This window comes from Bactrocera dorsalis, chromosome 5 (assembly GCF_023373825.1).
Source record: "Bactrocera dorsalis isolate Fly_Bdor chromosome 5, ASM2337382v1, whole genome shotgun sequence".
NCBI classification, from domain to species: domain Eukaryota; kingdom Metazoa; phylum Arthropoda; class Insecta; order Diptera; family Tephritidae; genus Bactrocera; species Bactrocera dorsalis.
Window position 1 is genome coordinate 53,943,384 of NC_064307.1, and position 13,076 is coordinate 53,956,459.

Here is a 13,076-nt window from a genome sequence, read left to right on the forward strand (position 1 = left end):
TAAACGAGGATCTAAGAATGATGCCATGCCTAGAGTGTTGCTCCTTTCGGTATTTCCTAATCTTTCATTTATACCATTTAGTAATTCAAAAGGCACTGCTTTTACAGGATCTACATAAGTATTGGCTTTTGTCCACATAGTAAACACGCTTTTGAGACCATTTACAATAGGAATTGATCCGGTGCAATATTTTTGGCCGCTTATTTCTTTTGTGGTGTGCTCAAAAGGTTTTAATATAGTAAGTAAATCCTTTAGCAACAACCATTCGTCAGGATTAATTCGGGGTAATTCCTTATCTATGAGAGCGACAGTACTTTTAATAGCATCTTTCACTTTTATAAAACGTTCAATCATATAAAACGTAGAATTCCAGCGAGTTTCAACGCTTTGAATTAGTTTCAAAGGTTCGGTACCAGCATTGCGTTGAAAACTGATAAATTTTTCATTTGCAGATGTGCTTTTTCTATAATGAGCGACAATTTGTTTTACTTTTTGTAAAACAGTAATAACGTCATGGCCACTTATACTTGCTTTAACAATTTAATTTAAGGTATGCGCAAAACAGCCGAAGTGGCGTAGTTTGAGCTCATTTTGTAAGGCACTCTTTATATTATTCGCGTTATCAGACACTGCAAAATTTATGTTATCAAATACCCCCCACTCAGTTCTGACATTTTTTATTTCCTCGGCTAAGTTTTTGGCAGTATGTGTCTCACTCATTGGACAGCAATCCAATGAAATCTTGTTAAATTCAAAAAATTCACTAACAAAATGTAGTGTAATTGCTATGTAACTCACTGTATTGCGAGATGTCCAACAATCGGTTGTAATGCAGAATAAAGAGAGACCCCCCCTTTTGATGACGACCACAGCAAACGAAACAAGGGTTATGATTTGAGGGCATGCACCTGGAATGTCCAGTCCCTTAATTGGGAAGGTGTCGCTGCCCAGTTGGTTGATGTCCTCGTTAGAGTGAAGGTTGACATCACCGCCATCCAAGAAATGCGATGTACGGGACAAGGAATTGGGCGGTAGGTCCCTGTGGCATTTACTACCATATAGTGGCCATATAAAGGAGCGCAAGTTTGGTGTGGGATTCGTGGTGGGAGACAGACTCCGTCGCCGAGTACTATAATTCACTCCGGTGGATGAACGTCTAGCCATAATCCGCCTCAAAGCAAGGTTCTTCAACATATCGCTGACTTGCGCCCACGCGCCGACGGAAGAGAATGACGATGTGACCAAAGATGCCTTCTATGAGTGCTTGGAGCGCACCTATGAGAACTTGCCCCGCCACGATGTAAAAATCCTACTTGGCGACTTTAACGCCAGGGTGGGCAAAGCAGGTATCTTTGGCACTACGGTCGGAAAATTCAGCCGCCACGACGAAACATCCCCAAATAGATCGGGGCTGATCGACTTCGCCGGGTCCGAAATATGGTTATCTGTCGTACTAGATTCCAGCATAAGAAAATTCATCAAACCAGGACGTTTTTGTATATACTTGGACGCAATGAAGGAGCAATCACAGATGAAGGAAATGTTGAAGTTGACAACACACCAGATTTGGAAGGGAATTACTTATCTCTAACCGATAATTATCAAAATATCAAAGGTACATATTTTAATAAACCTAAACTACAGAAAACATTCTTATATAAAAATGTATTGATGTTAACAAATGCAAATATCTACTTACATACAAACTAAGTTTTTGCATACTAACCACTGTTTCTTATCCTAATTATAATAATAATAATAACTAACAATTTATTCCATTTATTTATATACATGTATGTATGTTTATTATATTTTTGCAGGTAATATTTTTCAACGTGTGTCAGTTGATCTAAATTCCACTGACCTAATGGAAAAAATAATGAACTGGAGATTCTCAACAACGACGGACTTGAGAATTTGGCAGGGTACATCTTCCACAAACTCGGTCAAGACAACCCCGAAATGACAATTGTGACAATTCAGAATATTGTTCGTCTTATACTTGGGTGAATCACCTTTCTGAAGGAGGACTCTCAAAACCAACAGATATGTTGATGGAGCATATGAGCACCTTGCAAGCAGTATTTGACGACGTAAAAGGTACTGATTTGCATATACATACATATGTATGTATAAATTACGTCCAGTAGCCCTTAGATTTAAGTAATTTGTAAATTGTAGCTCGAAAGTAAAAGAATTGTTTTTCAGAGCTAGAATGTATTTTAGGATTCGCTCCTTAAATAAAAACTTAATTGAACATATGTATAGCAAAAAAAAGAAAATTAAATATGACAATAAATTGATACTTGGTTACAAAGTAATCAATTTTTTTATTTACATAAATGTAAAAAGTTTTAAACTTGGGAAAACGTTTACTGAAACATTTCAAATGATGAAAAAAGTTTATGGTGATCAGTGCCTATCCCGTAGTAATGTGCATGAGTGGTTAAGCGATTCCAAGAAGGTCGTGAGGACCTCTGCCATCACCGAAAAAAAGTCGTCTTCAGAAGTCAAAAATAAAGACAACGCTGATTTGTTTTTACCATTCCGAGGCTGTTGTACACCGAGAGTTCGTCGCACCTGGCCAAACGATTAATGCTGTGTTTTACCTTGGTGTTATGAAGCGTCTTTTGTTACGCATTCGTCGTGCTCGACCACAATACCATGAGGCAGGGTCCTGGCGCCTGTTGCACGATAATGCGCCGTCGACCGATGGACGCTTGTCACTGATTTTTTGACAAAAACTGCAACTGATCTGGCACCCTGTAATTTTTACCTATTTGGAAAACTTCATTTGCCCATGAAAGGATACTGGTTTCAGGACATTTCAGATATCCAAAAGGCGACGACCGATATTCTCAAGAGCATTCCGAAAAATGACCTTAAACACTCATTTGAAATGCTAATTGACCGGGCTAAACGCTGTATCGAAGCACAAGGAAATTACTTTGAATAAAAAAAATATAACTTTTGAAAAATATTAATTTTTTGTTGTTTTTTTTTAACAGTCCTGTTTCTTTTGCGACAGACCTTGTATATTGGACTCTTAATACATGGCGAAACTACTTAAATTCTTTTTATGATTTTATGGTAAATTAAAACAACTGACTTTCAATCTTTCAATACTTAATAAGGTGAATTAAACCTGTTAGTTCTCAATTAATAAATGTTTTTAATCATTTGTAATTGAAACTTAGTTATGCTATGCATCAAATTTGCAAACGTTTCATGAAATATATTTAAATTTCGCATTTTCTTTTATTTTCATTGTTTTATATATTTTATTAACGATCTTGATCGACGGTAACAAATCCCTCCGTTTACATATTTTTTTGTTAAGATTTTAATCTGGTCGTCCCTCTTTTCAAATTGCTAAAAGTCAAAACCTACTGAACTCGATTAGCTGTCAAAGTTCAGGTTTTGACGTTAGGCAATTGCTCTCTCACTTCCAGTGAGAGTCTTTTTATCTCTGCCTAGTTATATCAGAGAACGTAAAGTATAGAGAAGGTGCAAATTGAATTCTGTATGATGTTCGATTGGACGGCTAACAGAGCTTATAAGATTCGTGAAGGGAATTCACCATTCTCGCTGCTATTTAGCAGAAATGAGCACGTTCAATGGCAGAAATATATGTAAAACGACTGAGAATAAATGAAGAGAATTACAAAGTCACACATAGAATGTAAAAAAGCATTCTCTGAGTGACATATGCATGCTTATATTGTATTGTATGAACCATTGTCGCATATGTATGTATGCGTGATTACTTTGTGTTATAAGAACCATTGTTTTCCGAAAAATGGTAAAATTTTTGATTTTTTTACAAAATCGGGAAAAATTAGGAAAAATTATTTTAATTTTATTTCTCTTTATTTTAGTTTTTTAATTTTTAAATAAAGTAACATTTCAAATAAATTATATTTATTTCCACTATTACAAAGTGAAGAAGTGCAAAATGAACTTCATTTCTTCAAAGAAAATTGATGACCTTCATGAAATGTGCATATTCGCATTATTTCGTTATCATTTCCATATTTGTACTAATAGAATTTCTATGGCATATACATACATATGTATGTGTATTATTTCTTTGGCACATTTGTCTGTATGTTTACGAACACAAATACGAGCCACATACATACATACATATGTACATACATTCACAATAACAAGTGTCGCACGCATCTTTCGCATCTCCATTGTCACGGACAATAATGGCCGAAACTCAAAGAACGGAACACATAGAGCGGGGCAGACTGCAAGCGACATCTGTCAAATATTAAAATACACACGTTCTTATGGACACAGTTATGTAGTTGTGCAGCTGTTTAAATAACTGTGTCCATAAGAATGCGTGTATTTCAATATCAGATTCAGATGGCGCTTGCAGTCTGTCGTGTTCTATATGTTCAGCACATCAATCTGTCGAAGCTCTGACGCGACGAGACGCGAAAGAAACTAACAAACGATTGCCGATTGTTACCGCTTCCCTTGCCGCTGTAACAGCTTCGCCAACAAACTAGAGTAAATATGTATGCATATGTATGAGCTTGCATACATATCGACGCAGATTTTTGCGAGTCACGGAAAAATATTTTAGACAAATATTATAAATCCACAACTCCTATGTTGACACTTTTCTCACTTCTTTCTTTGAACAAACACCAGAAGATGTTCAATTTATGATTTTTAGCTTTTGCCATCGTCGCGAAAAGACGCTTGTCGGCAAAGGCATGCTCGGGGAGATGTTACGGCGTCTGTTTATATGAATGAAGCGAGGTCGCTTGTGGCATATGCGCCTGCGTTTATGAATGAAATCGTTTTTGTTGTAAAATTTACTACATTTGGGCTTCGCCAATTCGGCTGCCATATTGACTTGTGATGCTTCTTCTATTTAGACCAGTGTCGGCCAATGCAATAGTATGTAGTTTTCACTTGTGTGCGTAAAGCGTTGCTGCAAACTGTGTTGGCAGAAAAGTACACTGAATAAATAATGAGTGTTTGAATTATATATCAAACAATAACTATATATCAAATAATGTCTACATAATGAATAACGTGTAAGATGTGCAATCACTTTATTACAAATGAGGCAATGGGCTTCTCCCTTCATATTTTCAACAAAAAAAAAATTTGTCTCCCATTCAATTTTAAACATTTTTTATAAATTACGCAAGGGGGTATTTTCTGGCAGTGTAAAAAATTAAACTTGCGCATACGTGCTAGCTCACAGAATTCTGAAACGCAACTGAAATAATAAGCTTCGCCATACGCTGCTGCCGAACCAAGCTATTCGTAGATATACGAGCAGTTTACTGGCTCTTTCGTTTTTTCTGAAGCTGGCAGAAGAGTATACGTGTGAGTATACGTGTTTGACGTCGCAGCAACTAGCCTATGCCCCGGGCATAGGAAAAATGCATTTTGGCCGACACTGATTTAGACAATTGTTGTTTTTCTAGAACAATGCTTCAATTTTTTGTTGGTGACATATTCACATGTGTATGCATATGTTTGTATGCTTGTGCATTATGTATATGTTCGGAAGTGTATACAAATATATAATTGACTATAAATATTACTATGCAGGCATTCATACAAAATTATACTCATATTATAATTATGTTTACATGTCAATATTCAATTGCCGACGGCAAAACGCAAAAGCATACATACATATGTGTTTGCATACATTGCGATTCCCAAGTTGAAAAATAGAGGCATGAAAATATCAATGCTGTTGTTGGGAGATCATAAGGAGAATGCATGCATATGTTTATGTCTTCATATTCATATTCATGCATACATATATTTATGTCTCTTCATGCTATGGCAACAAATGCCTTAAATTCATATATTTTTTCTCTTCATATTCTCACTATGTGGGGAACTGTTAAAAAACTCTGAGGTGAACTCCCTTCAAAAATCCTACAAAATGTTCGCTGTCGAACCTGCACCTTCTCTATACCAGAGAACGTTTAATATAGAGAAGGTTCACGGCGCGAATAACGTAAAAATATTTTTGGCTAACTCGGCAGAGATGGAAGAGTCTCACCACAGACAAATTATGAGCGAGTTTCACCACATTTAACAGCGATTGAGGGGTTTTTAGAGTCTATGAGAATAACATGTAAATGTAAATAAAAGAGAACCAATGTAGGGCAATATACATACATGTGTATTTATATGCAGGTGACTTTTGGTTGGCGGAAAAGTTCCTGTATGCTTTTGTATACTATATACAAGTAGTTAGATTTTTTCTAAGTCTAATATACGTATGTATGCATGCTCCTTATGATACTCCCAACAATAGCATTGTGATATTTTCATGCTTCATGTTAGCTTTCAACCAGAGGATCGCTTGTGTGTGATACATATGCAATACATACATATGTATGAATGTATGCTTTTGCGTTTTGCCGTCGGCAATTCAATATTGACATGTAAACATAATTATGATATGAGTATAATTTTATATGAATGCATAGTACTATTTACAGTCAATTTGGACTTGAATATTTAATAATTTTATTTGATTTTTACATAATATACTATACTAATAAATATTTTTGTATTATTTATTAGTAATAGAAATTGAATTTATCACAACAATATATGTATATGTAAATACATCGTCTATCATATTAATCTTATTATCTGCTCATATGATTGCATGTGTACGCATGTGCGCGTTCAGAAATTCATATCATGATTTTATCACTTATCAATATATTACATGTGCGCGCATTGATCTGCATGTTCATATATTCTTATATACTTATATGTACATATATTTGTATACACTTCCGAACAAATAATGCACAAGCATACAAACATACATATGCGTACACATGTGAATATGTCACCATAAAAAATTGAAGCATTGTTCTACAAAAACAACAATTGTCTAAATAGCAGAAGCATCACAAGTCAATATGGCAGTCGAATTGGCGAAGCCCAAATGTAGTATATTTTGCAACAAAAACGATTTCATTCATAAACGCAGGCGCATATGCCACGAGCGAACTCGCTTCATTCATATAAACAGACGCCGTAACATCTCCCCGAGCATGCCTTTGCCTACAAGCGTCTTTTCGCGACGATGGCAAAAGCTGATAATCATAAATTGAACAACTTTCTGATGATTCTTCACAGAAAGAAGTGAGAAAAGTGGCAACATAGGAGTTGTCGATTTATAATATTTGTCTAAAATATTGTTACAAAAGTAGTATTAAGTTTTATTTGTATTACTATATGCATCCCTGATTATGAACAATAGCTGTAGGTATATGGAATAGCATTTGTCTTGTTGTAGACATCTGGCGCCACGGCTGTCTGCTTGAGAAACAATAGACATCTGGCGCCACAGCCGTCTGCTTGAACAATTGCAGAGTCTGGCGCCGCGACTGTCTGCTTGCGTCTGGCGCCGTATAGCCGTATGTTCTGGTAATTTCCAGACGCGATATTCTAGAAGGACACGTCGGCATCAGCGAGAAGTGCGTGGCTATATAAGCCGTGGCAGCGCCAACGTAATCAATCAGTGCTAAGAGTAAACTGCTATAGTGTAGACGAGTTGTGAAATAAAGAGTTGTTGAATTAAATTAAACAGTGTTGATTTTATTTGTCAATCCAGAGATACGAACCTAACAAAGTAAACTAGCAAGAGTAAATTCGTAACAATTGGTGTCAGAAGTGGGATTGTCAAATAATCCAAATTCAAGATGGTTAAATTCGGAGAATTGAGAATTCAGCAATTAAAAAAGGAACTGGAGGAGCGTAATTTGCCGATAAGCGGACAAAAGGCGGATCTGCAGGCACGATTACGTGAAGCAATGGAAGCGGATGGAATTAATGTGGACGAGTTCGAATTTGTTGGGCCAGAAACTTCTACAAAGGTAGAAGAAAAAGTAGAAGAACAACGAACATCATCAAGTGCAGACACGAACATGCTGTTAGTGGCTTTTAAGCAAATAATAGCTGAAAATATATCACAAATAACAGAGAATGCAGTGCAAACAGAAAATCGTCTGGCACAGCAAATAGCTGAAAATACATCGCAGTTAAAGTCTTGCCTTACACAACAAATGACTGAAAATAATACGCAGTTAGAAAAGCGTTTGGTACAACAGATTACAGAAAATACTACACAAGTACAAAAACAAGTGCAAGAGAAATTTTCAAAATTTGAAGAGGAATTAAGCACGTTAAAAAATGGCGAAGAAAATTTAAAATCAGAATTTCCTCAACTGAGTAATCGTATGCGAGAACTGCAACTGCATGGCCCTGCACCATCAATAAATAATCCAAGATTGAAGGCACCCACATTCGATGGAAGTATTCCATTTCAAATTTTCAAACTTCAGTTTGAAAAGACAGCAACGGCCAATAACTGGAATGCAGCGGACAAAGTGGCGTCCTTGTTTGTATCATTGAAAGGACCGGCAGCAGAAATCCTTCAGACTATTCCAGACTGTGAACGGAACAACTATGAGGCATTGATGAGTGCGATAGAAAGACGTTATGGTAGTGAGCACCGGAAACAAATATACCAGATCGAACTGCAAAATAGGGGTCAGAAGATGAACGAGTCATTGCAAGAGTTCGCAACTGAAATAGAACGACTGGCTCATTTGGCAAATGCAGATGCACCTGTGGATTACATTGAGAGGGTAAAAATTCAATGTTTCATAAATGGAATTCGTGATGTGGACACCAAACGCGCCACATATGCAATGCCAAAAAGAACGTTTGCTGAAACGGTTTCGCACGCCCTCACACAGGAAACAGCTTCCCTACTAAGTAAACCAGCACCCAAAGTACAAAGGGTTGAAATGGAACAACCGGCGCTGATGGAGGAAATATTGAAGACTCTGAAGACAATTGCTGCACCGCGAGTAAATACAACAAGCAGATGTTTCAACTGTGGAAAAGCGGGTCACTTTGCCCGAAATTGCAATATAAAAGTAAACCCATCAAAACGGAAACAACCAACAGATAACGAGGACGGAGCATCCACATCTCACAAGTCGTTAAACTAAAACGGAACAGTTCAAAGGGGCGTGAGCTGGTTCCCACAACTATTTGCCCCACCATCTCGATATCACAAATAGGTCGCCATGACAACAATCTTACTATCAACGGTATCGTAAATGGACGACTGTCAACGCTTACTTTGGATACTGGTGCCACACATTCAATTATCCGACCGGATGTGGTAAGAGGAACGGTTGAACCATTAGTCGGTTGCAAGCTTCGAACGGCCACCGGAGAGGAAGCAGCTGTCGCGGGAAAAGTGTTTTGCGAAGTGATGATTGGTACCCTGGAAGTTAATCACACCTTCATCGTAGCAGAAATCACGGATGAAATTATAATGGGAGTAGATTTCATGATTGATCACGGGGTTACTTTGGATTTAAACAAGCAAATGCTGTTTTGCCAGAACATGGAGATGCCTATAAACACCGGATATGTGACTAACGTTGAAAGTAAGAGGGTGATTGTTGATGATAATCAGAGTATTCCACCAAAATCTGAGGCGATTGTATGGGCTAAAGTGAATGGAGGAGGTGGGACTGAAGAGTTGTGGATTGTGGAACCAACAAAAATAGATACACCCATATTGGTAGGAAGAACGCTTGTGAAAATTAGAGAAGACGCCACCATTCCGGTCAGAGTAGTGAATGAATTCAACACGCCTATAAGTCTGAAGAAAGGAGCAGTAATTGGACAGTGCCAGAATATAAGTGCAATAGCACGATGCGAACGGTCACAACAGAAACCTACTATTGAGCCACAGCAGATAAGTCCTACACTCCTAAACAATTTGCTGAACGAACTGCATGGAAATGAAAAATTAAAAGCAGAAAAACTATTAGAAAAATACGCATCCATATTTGCAAACGAAGGAAACACAGGAAGAACCGGCATTGTCAAACATCGCATAAATACTGGAGACGCTAAACCAATCCGACAAGCTCCGCGTAGGGTTCCACTAGCAAAACGTGAGGATGCTAACAAAATTATTGAAGACATGCACAAAAACGGTGTAATCGAACCTTCAATAAGTCCATGGAGCTCACCTATCGTCTTAGTTAAAAAGAAAGATGGTAGCACCCGTTTCTGCGTAGATTATAGGAAGTTGAATGATGTCACAAAGAAAGACAGTTATCCTCTACCAAGAATCGACGATACATTAGACACCTTGTCTGGAGCGAAATGGTTTTCTACATTAGATCTACAAAGTGGATATTGGCAAGTCGAGATCGATGAATGTGACCGTGAAAAGACCGCTTTCAGTATGGGCGACGGGTTATGGGAATTCTCTGTGATGCCATTTGGGTTATGTAATGCGCCTGCAACGTTCGAGCGACTGATGGAACATGTGTTAAAAGGACTCAACTGGAAGACATGTTTGGTGTATCTTGATGACATTATCATCATGGGAAAAAGTTTTGATGATCATCTGAAAAATCTAGAGGAAGTCTTTCAGCGAATAGCATCAGCCGGATTACGCTTGAATCCCAAAAAGTGTTCATTATGGAAGAAGCAGGTCACATATCTCGGACATAAAGTGTCAACTGAGGGAATTCACACCGAGGAAGGAAAAATAAAAGCAGTGAAAGATTGGCCTCGACCCACCAACATTCATGAACTCCGCAGCTTCCTCGGCTTATGCACGTATTATCGCCGTTTCGTACCTGGATTTGCGAACGTGGCTAGAAGTTTACATGATTTAACAAAGAAGAATCGCCCGTTTGTATGGCAGTTGGAGCAAGAAAAAGCGTTTGAGCAGCTTAAGGAACTACTTTGTACGGCGCCGATGTTGGCTTATCCAATACCTGGAAAGAAATTCATCCTGGATACAGATGCGAGCGCTTATGGAATTGGAGGTGTCCTGTCTCAGCTCATCGATGGACAAGAAAGAGTAATTGGGTATTACAGCAGAGTGCTCGGGAAACCAGAGAAAAACTACTGTGTGACGCGAAAAGAACTACTAGCTGTGGTGGAATGTGTAAAACATTTCCACAAGTATTTGTATGGACAACGGTTCTTGCTGAGGACTGATCATGCAGCATTAAAATGGTTATTACAGTTTAAGAATCCGGAAGGTCAAATTGCACGATGGATCGAAAGATTACAGAATTACGACTTCGAAACGGAACATCGAAAGGGGATTCACCACAAAAATGCGGATGCATTATCACGTCGCCCTTGTCCACTGGAATGTAAACATTGCTCCAAATCAGAAGGAAAAGAAGGTATAATCGACGTGCGATTACTGAATATAGAACCTGAAGATGATTGGACCCCTCACCGCATCAGAATCAATCAGCTGGAGGACCCTGATCTTGCAAAGCTGATAATAGCCAAAGAAAATGGGGTACGACCACCAAAGGAACAAATAAGTAGCGAGAGTCCAACGGCAAAAGCATATTGGGCCCAATGGAACAGCATAAACCTCGTTAATGGATACCTTCATCGTACCTGGGAAAGCGAAGATGGCAAACAGTCTCGTCTGCTGATCATAGTACCGAAGTTCATGATCCCGAAAGTATTGAAAGAATATCACAATGGACCTAGTGGAGGGCACCTTGGAATTACAAAAACTATAGAGAAGATTAAACAACGGTTCTACTGGATCGGTTGTCGAGATTCCATAGCAGAATGGATAAGTAATTGCGTAGAGTGCATGGCAGCTAAAGGTCCTAAAGCCAAAAGTCGCGGTAGGCTACAACAGTACAACGTGGGATCACCATTTGAACGAGTCGCAATGGATGTTGCAGGTCCGTTCCCAACCAGTACGGCCGGAAACAAATATCTACTGGTTGTCATGGACTATTTCAGTAAATGGCCAGAAGTATATGCCTTACCAAATCAGGAAGCGAAGACAGTAGCCGAAGCGTTTGTAGAAAATTGGATAACAAGGTTCGGAGTGCCCGTCGAATTACACTCAGATCAAGGCAGAAATTTCGAATCTTCCATTTTCCAAGAAGTCTGTACATTATTGGGCATCCACAAGACACGGACAACAGCGTTACATCCACAATCAGATGGAATGGTGGAGAGATTCAACCGAACGCTCGAAGAACATCTGCGGAAAATCGTTGATAAAGATCAACGGAATTGGGACAAGTGCATCCAGATGTTCCTGCTGGCGTATCGTTCAGCGAAGCACGAGACAACTGGTTACACGCCAGCAAAGATTATTTTCGGATCTGATCTGCGACTCCCTGCTGATCTTAAGTTTGGAACGAATCCTACAGCTGTAAGAAATGATGGAGATTATTGTTCTGCCTTAAAGGAAGAAATGAATGAATTGCATCTAATGGTAAGACAGCATACCCATCTGATGAGCAATAAGATGAAAGACCGGTTCGATCAAGCGGCAAATTCAAAAGGTTTTGAAGAAGGTGATCTGGTCCTGTTGTACAATCCACTTCGAAAGAAAGGCTTGTCCCCGAAACTGCAGACAGCCTGGGAAGGACCCTATATGGTGATGAAACGACTTAATGACGTGGTATACCGCATACAAAGAAATGGGAAAGCACGATGTAAAATGAAAGTAGTACATTTGGAGAGGCTCGCCCCATTTGGTTCAAGAGGATTTGTGCCTAATCGGGACGATTAGGCTTTAGTGGAGGGCAGTGTTACAAAAGTAGTATTAAGTTGTATTTGTATTACTATATGCATCCCTGATTATGAACAATAGCTGTAGGTATATGGAATAGCATTTGTCTTGTTGTAGACATCTGGCGCCACGGCTGTCTGCTTGAGAAACAATAGACATCTGGCGCCACAGCCGTCTGCTTGAACAATTGCAGAGTCTGGCGCCGCGACTGTCTGCTTGCGTCTGGCGCCGTATAGCCGTATGTTCTGGTAATTTCCAGACGCGATATTCTAGAAGGACACGTCGGCATCAGCGAGAAGTGCGTGGCTATATAAGCCGTGGCAGCGCCAACGTAATCAATCAGTGCTAAGAGTAAACTGCTATAGTGTAGACGAGTTGTGAAATAAAGAGTTGTTGAATTAAATTAAACAGTGTTGATTTTATTTGTCAATCCAGAGATACGAACCTAACA

At 38.7% G+C, this 13,076-nt stretch overlaps 1 protein-coding gene across 4 annotated transcripts in view; it reads left to right on the top strand.

Annotated features, from left to right (window-relative positions):
* LOC125778799 (uncharacterized) overlaps nucleotides 1-13,076 on the top strand; it is a 209,016-nt gene that overhangs the window by 83,098 nt on the left and 112,842 nt on the right. Inside the window, exon 3 of one of the 4 annotated variants that reach the window (XR_007422945.1) lies at nucleotides 12,396-12,503. The exons of 2 other annotated variants lie outside the window; for them this stretch is intronic. Coding sequence is in view for 1 of the 2 variants with exons in the window: in XM_049458087.1 (XP_049314044.1) it covers nucleotides 11,923-12,625 (703 nt within the window). In the remaining variant the exon portion in view is untranslated. Of the gene's footprint in view, nucleotides 1-11,922; nucleotides 12,817-13,076 lie in introns of those variants that run through there. One more of the 4 variants, XM_049458087.1, reaches the window with a different exon arrangement.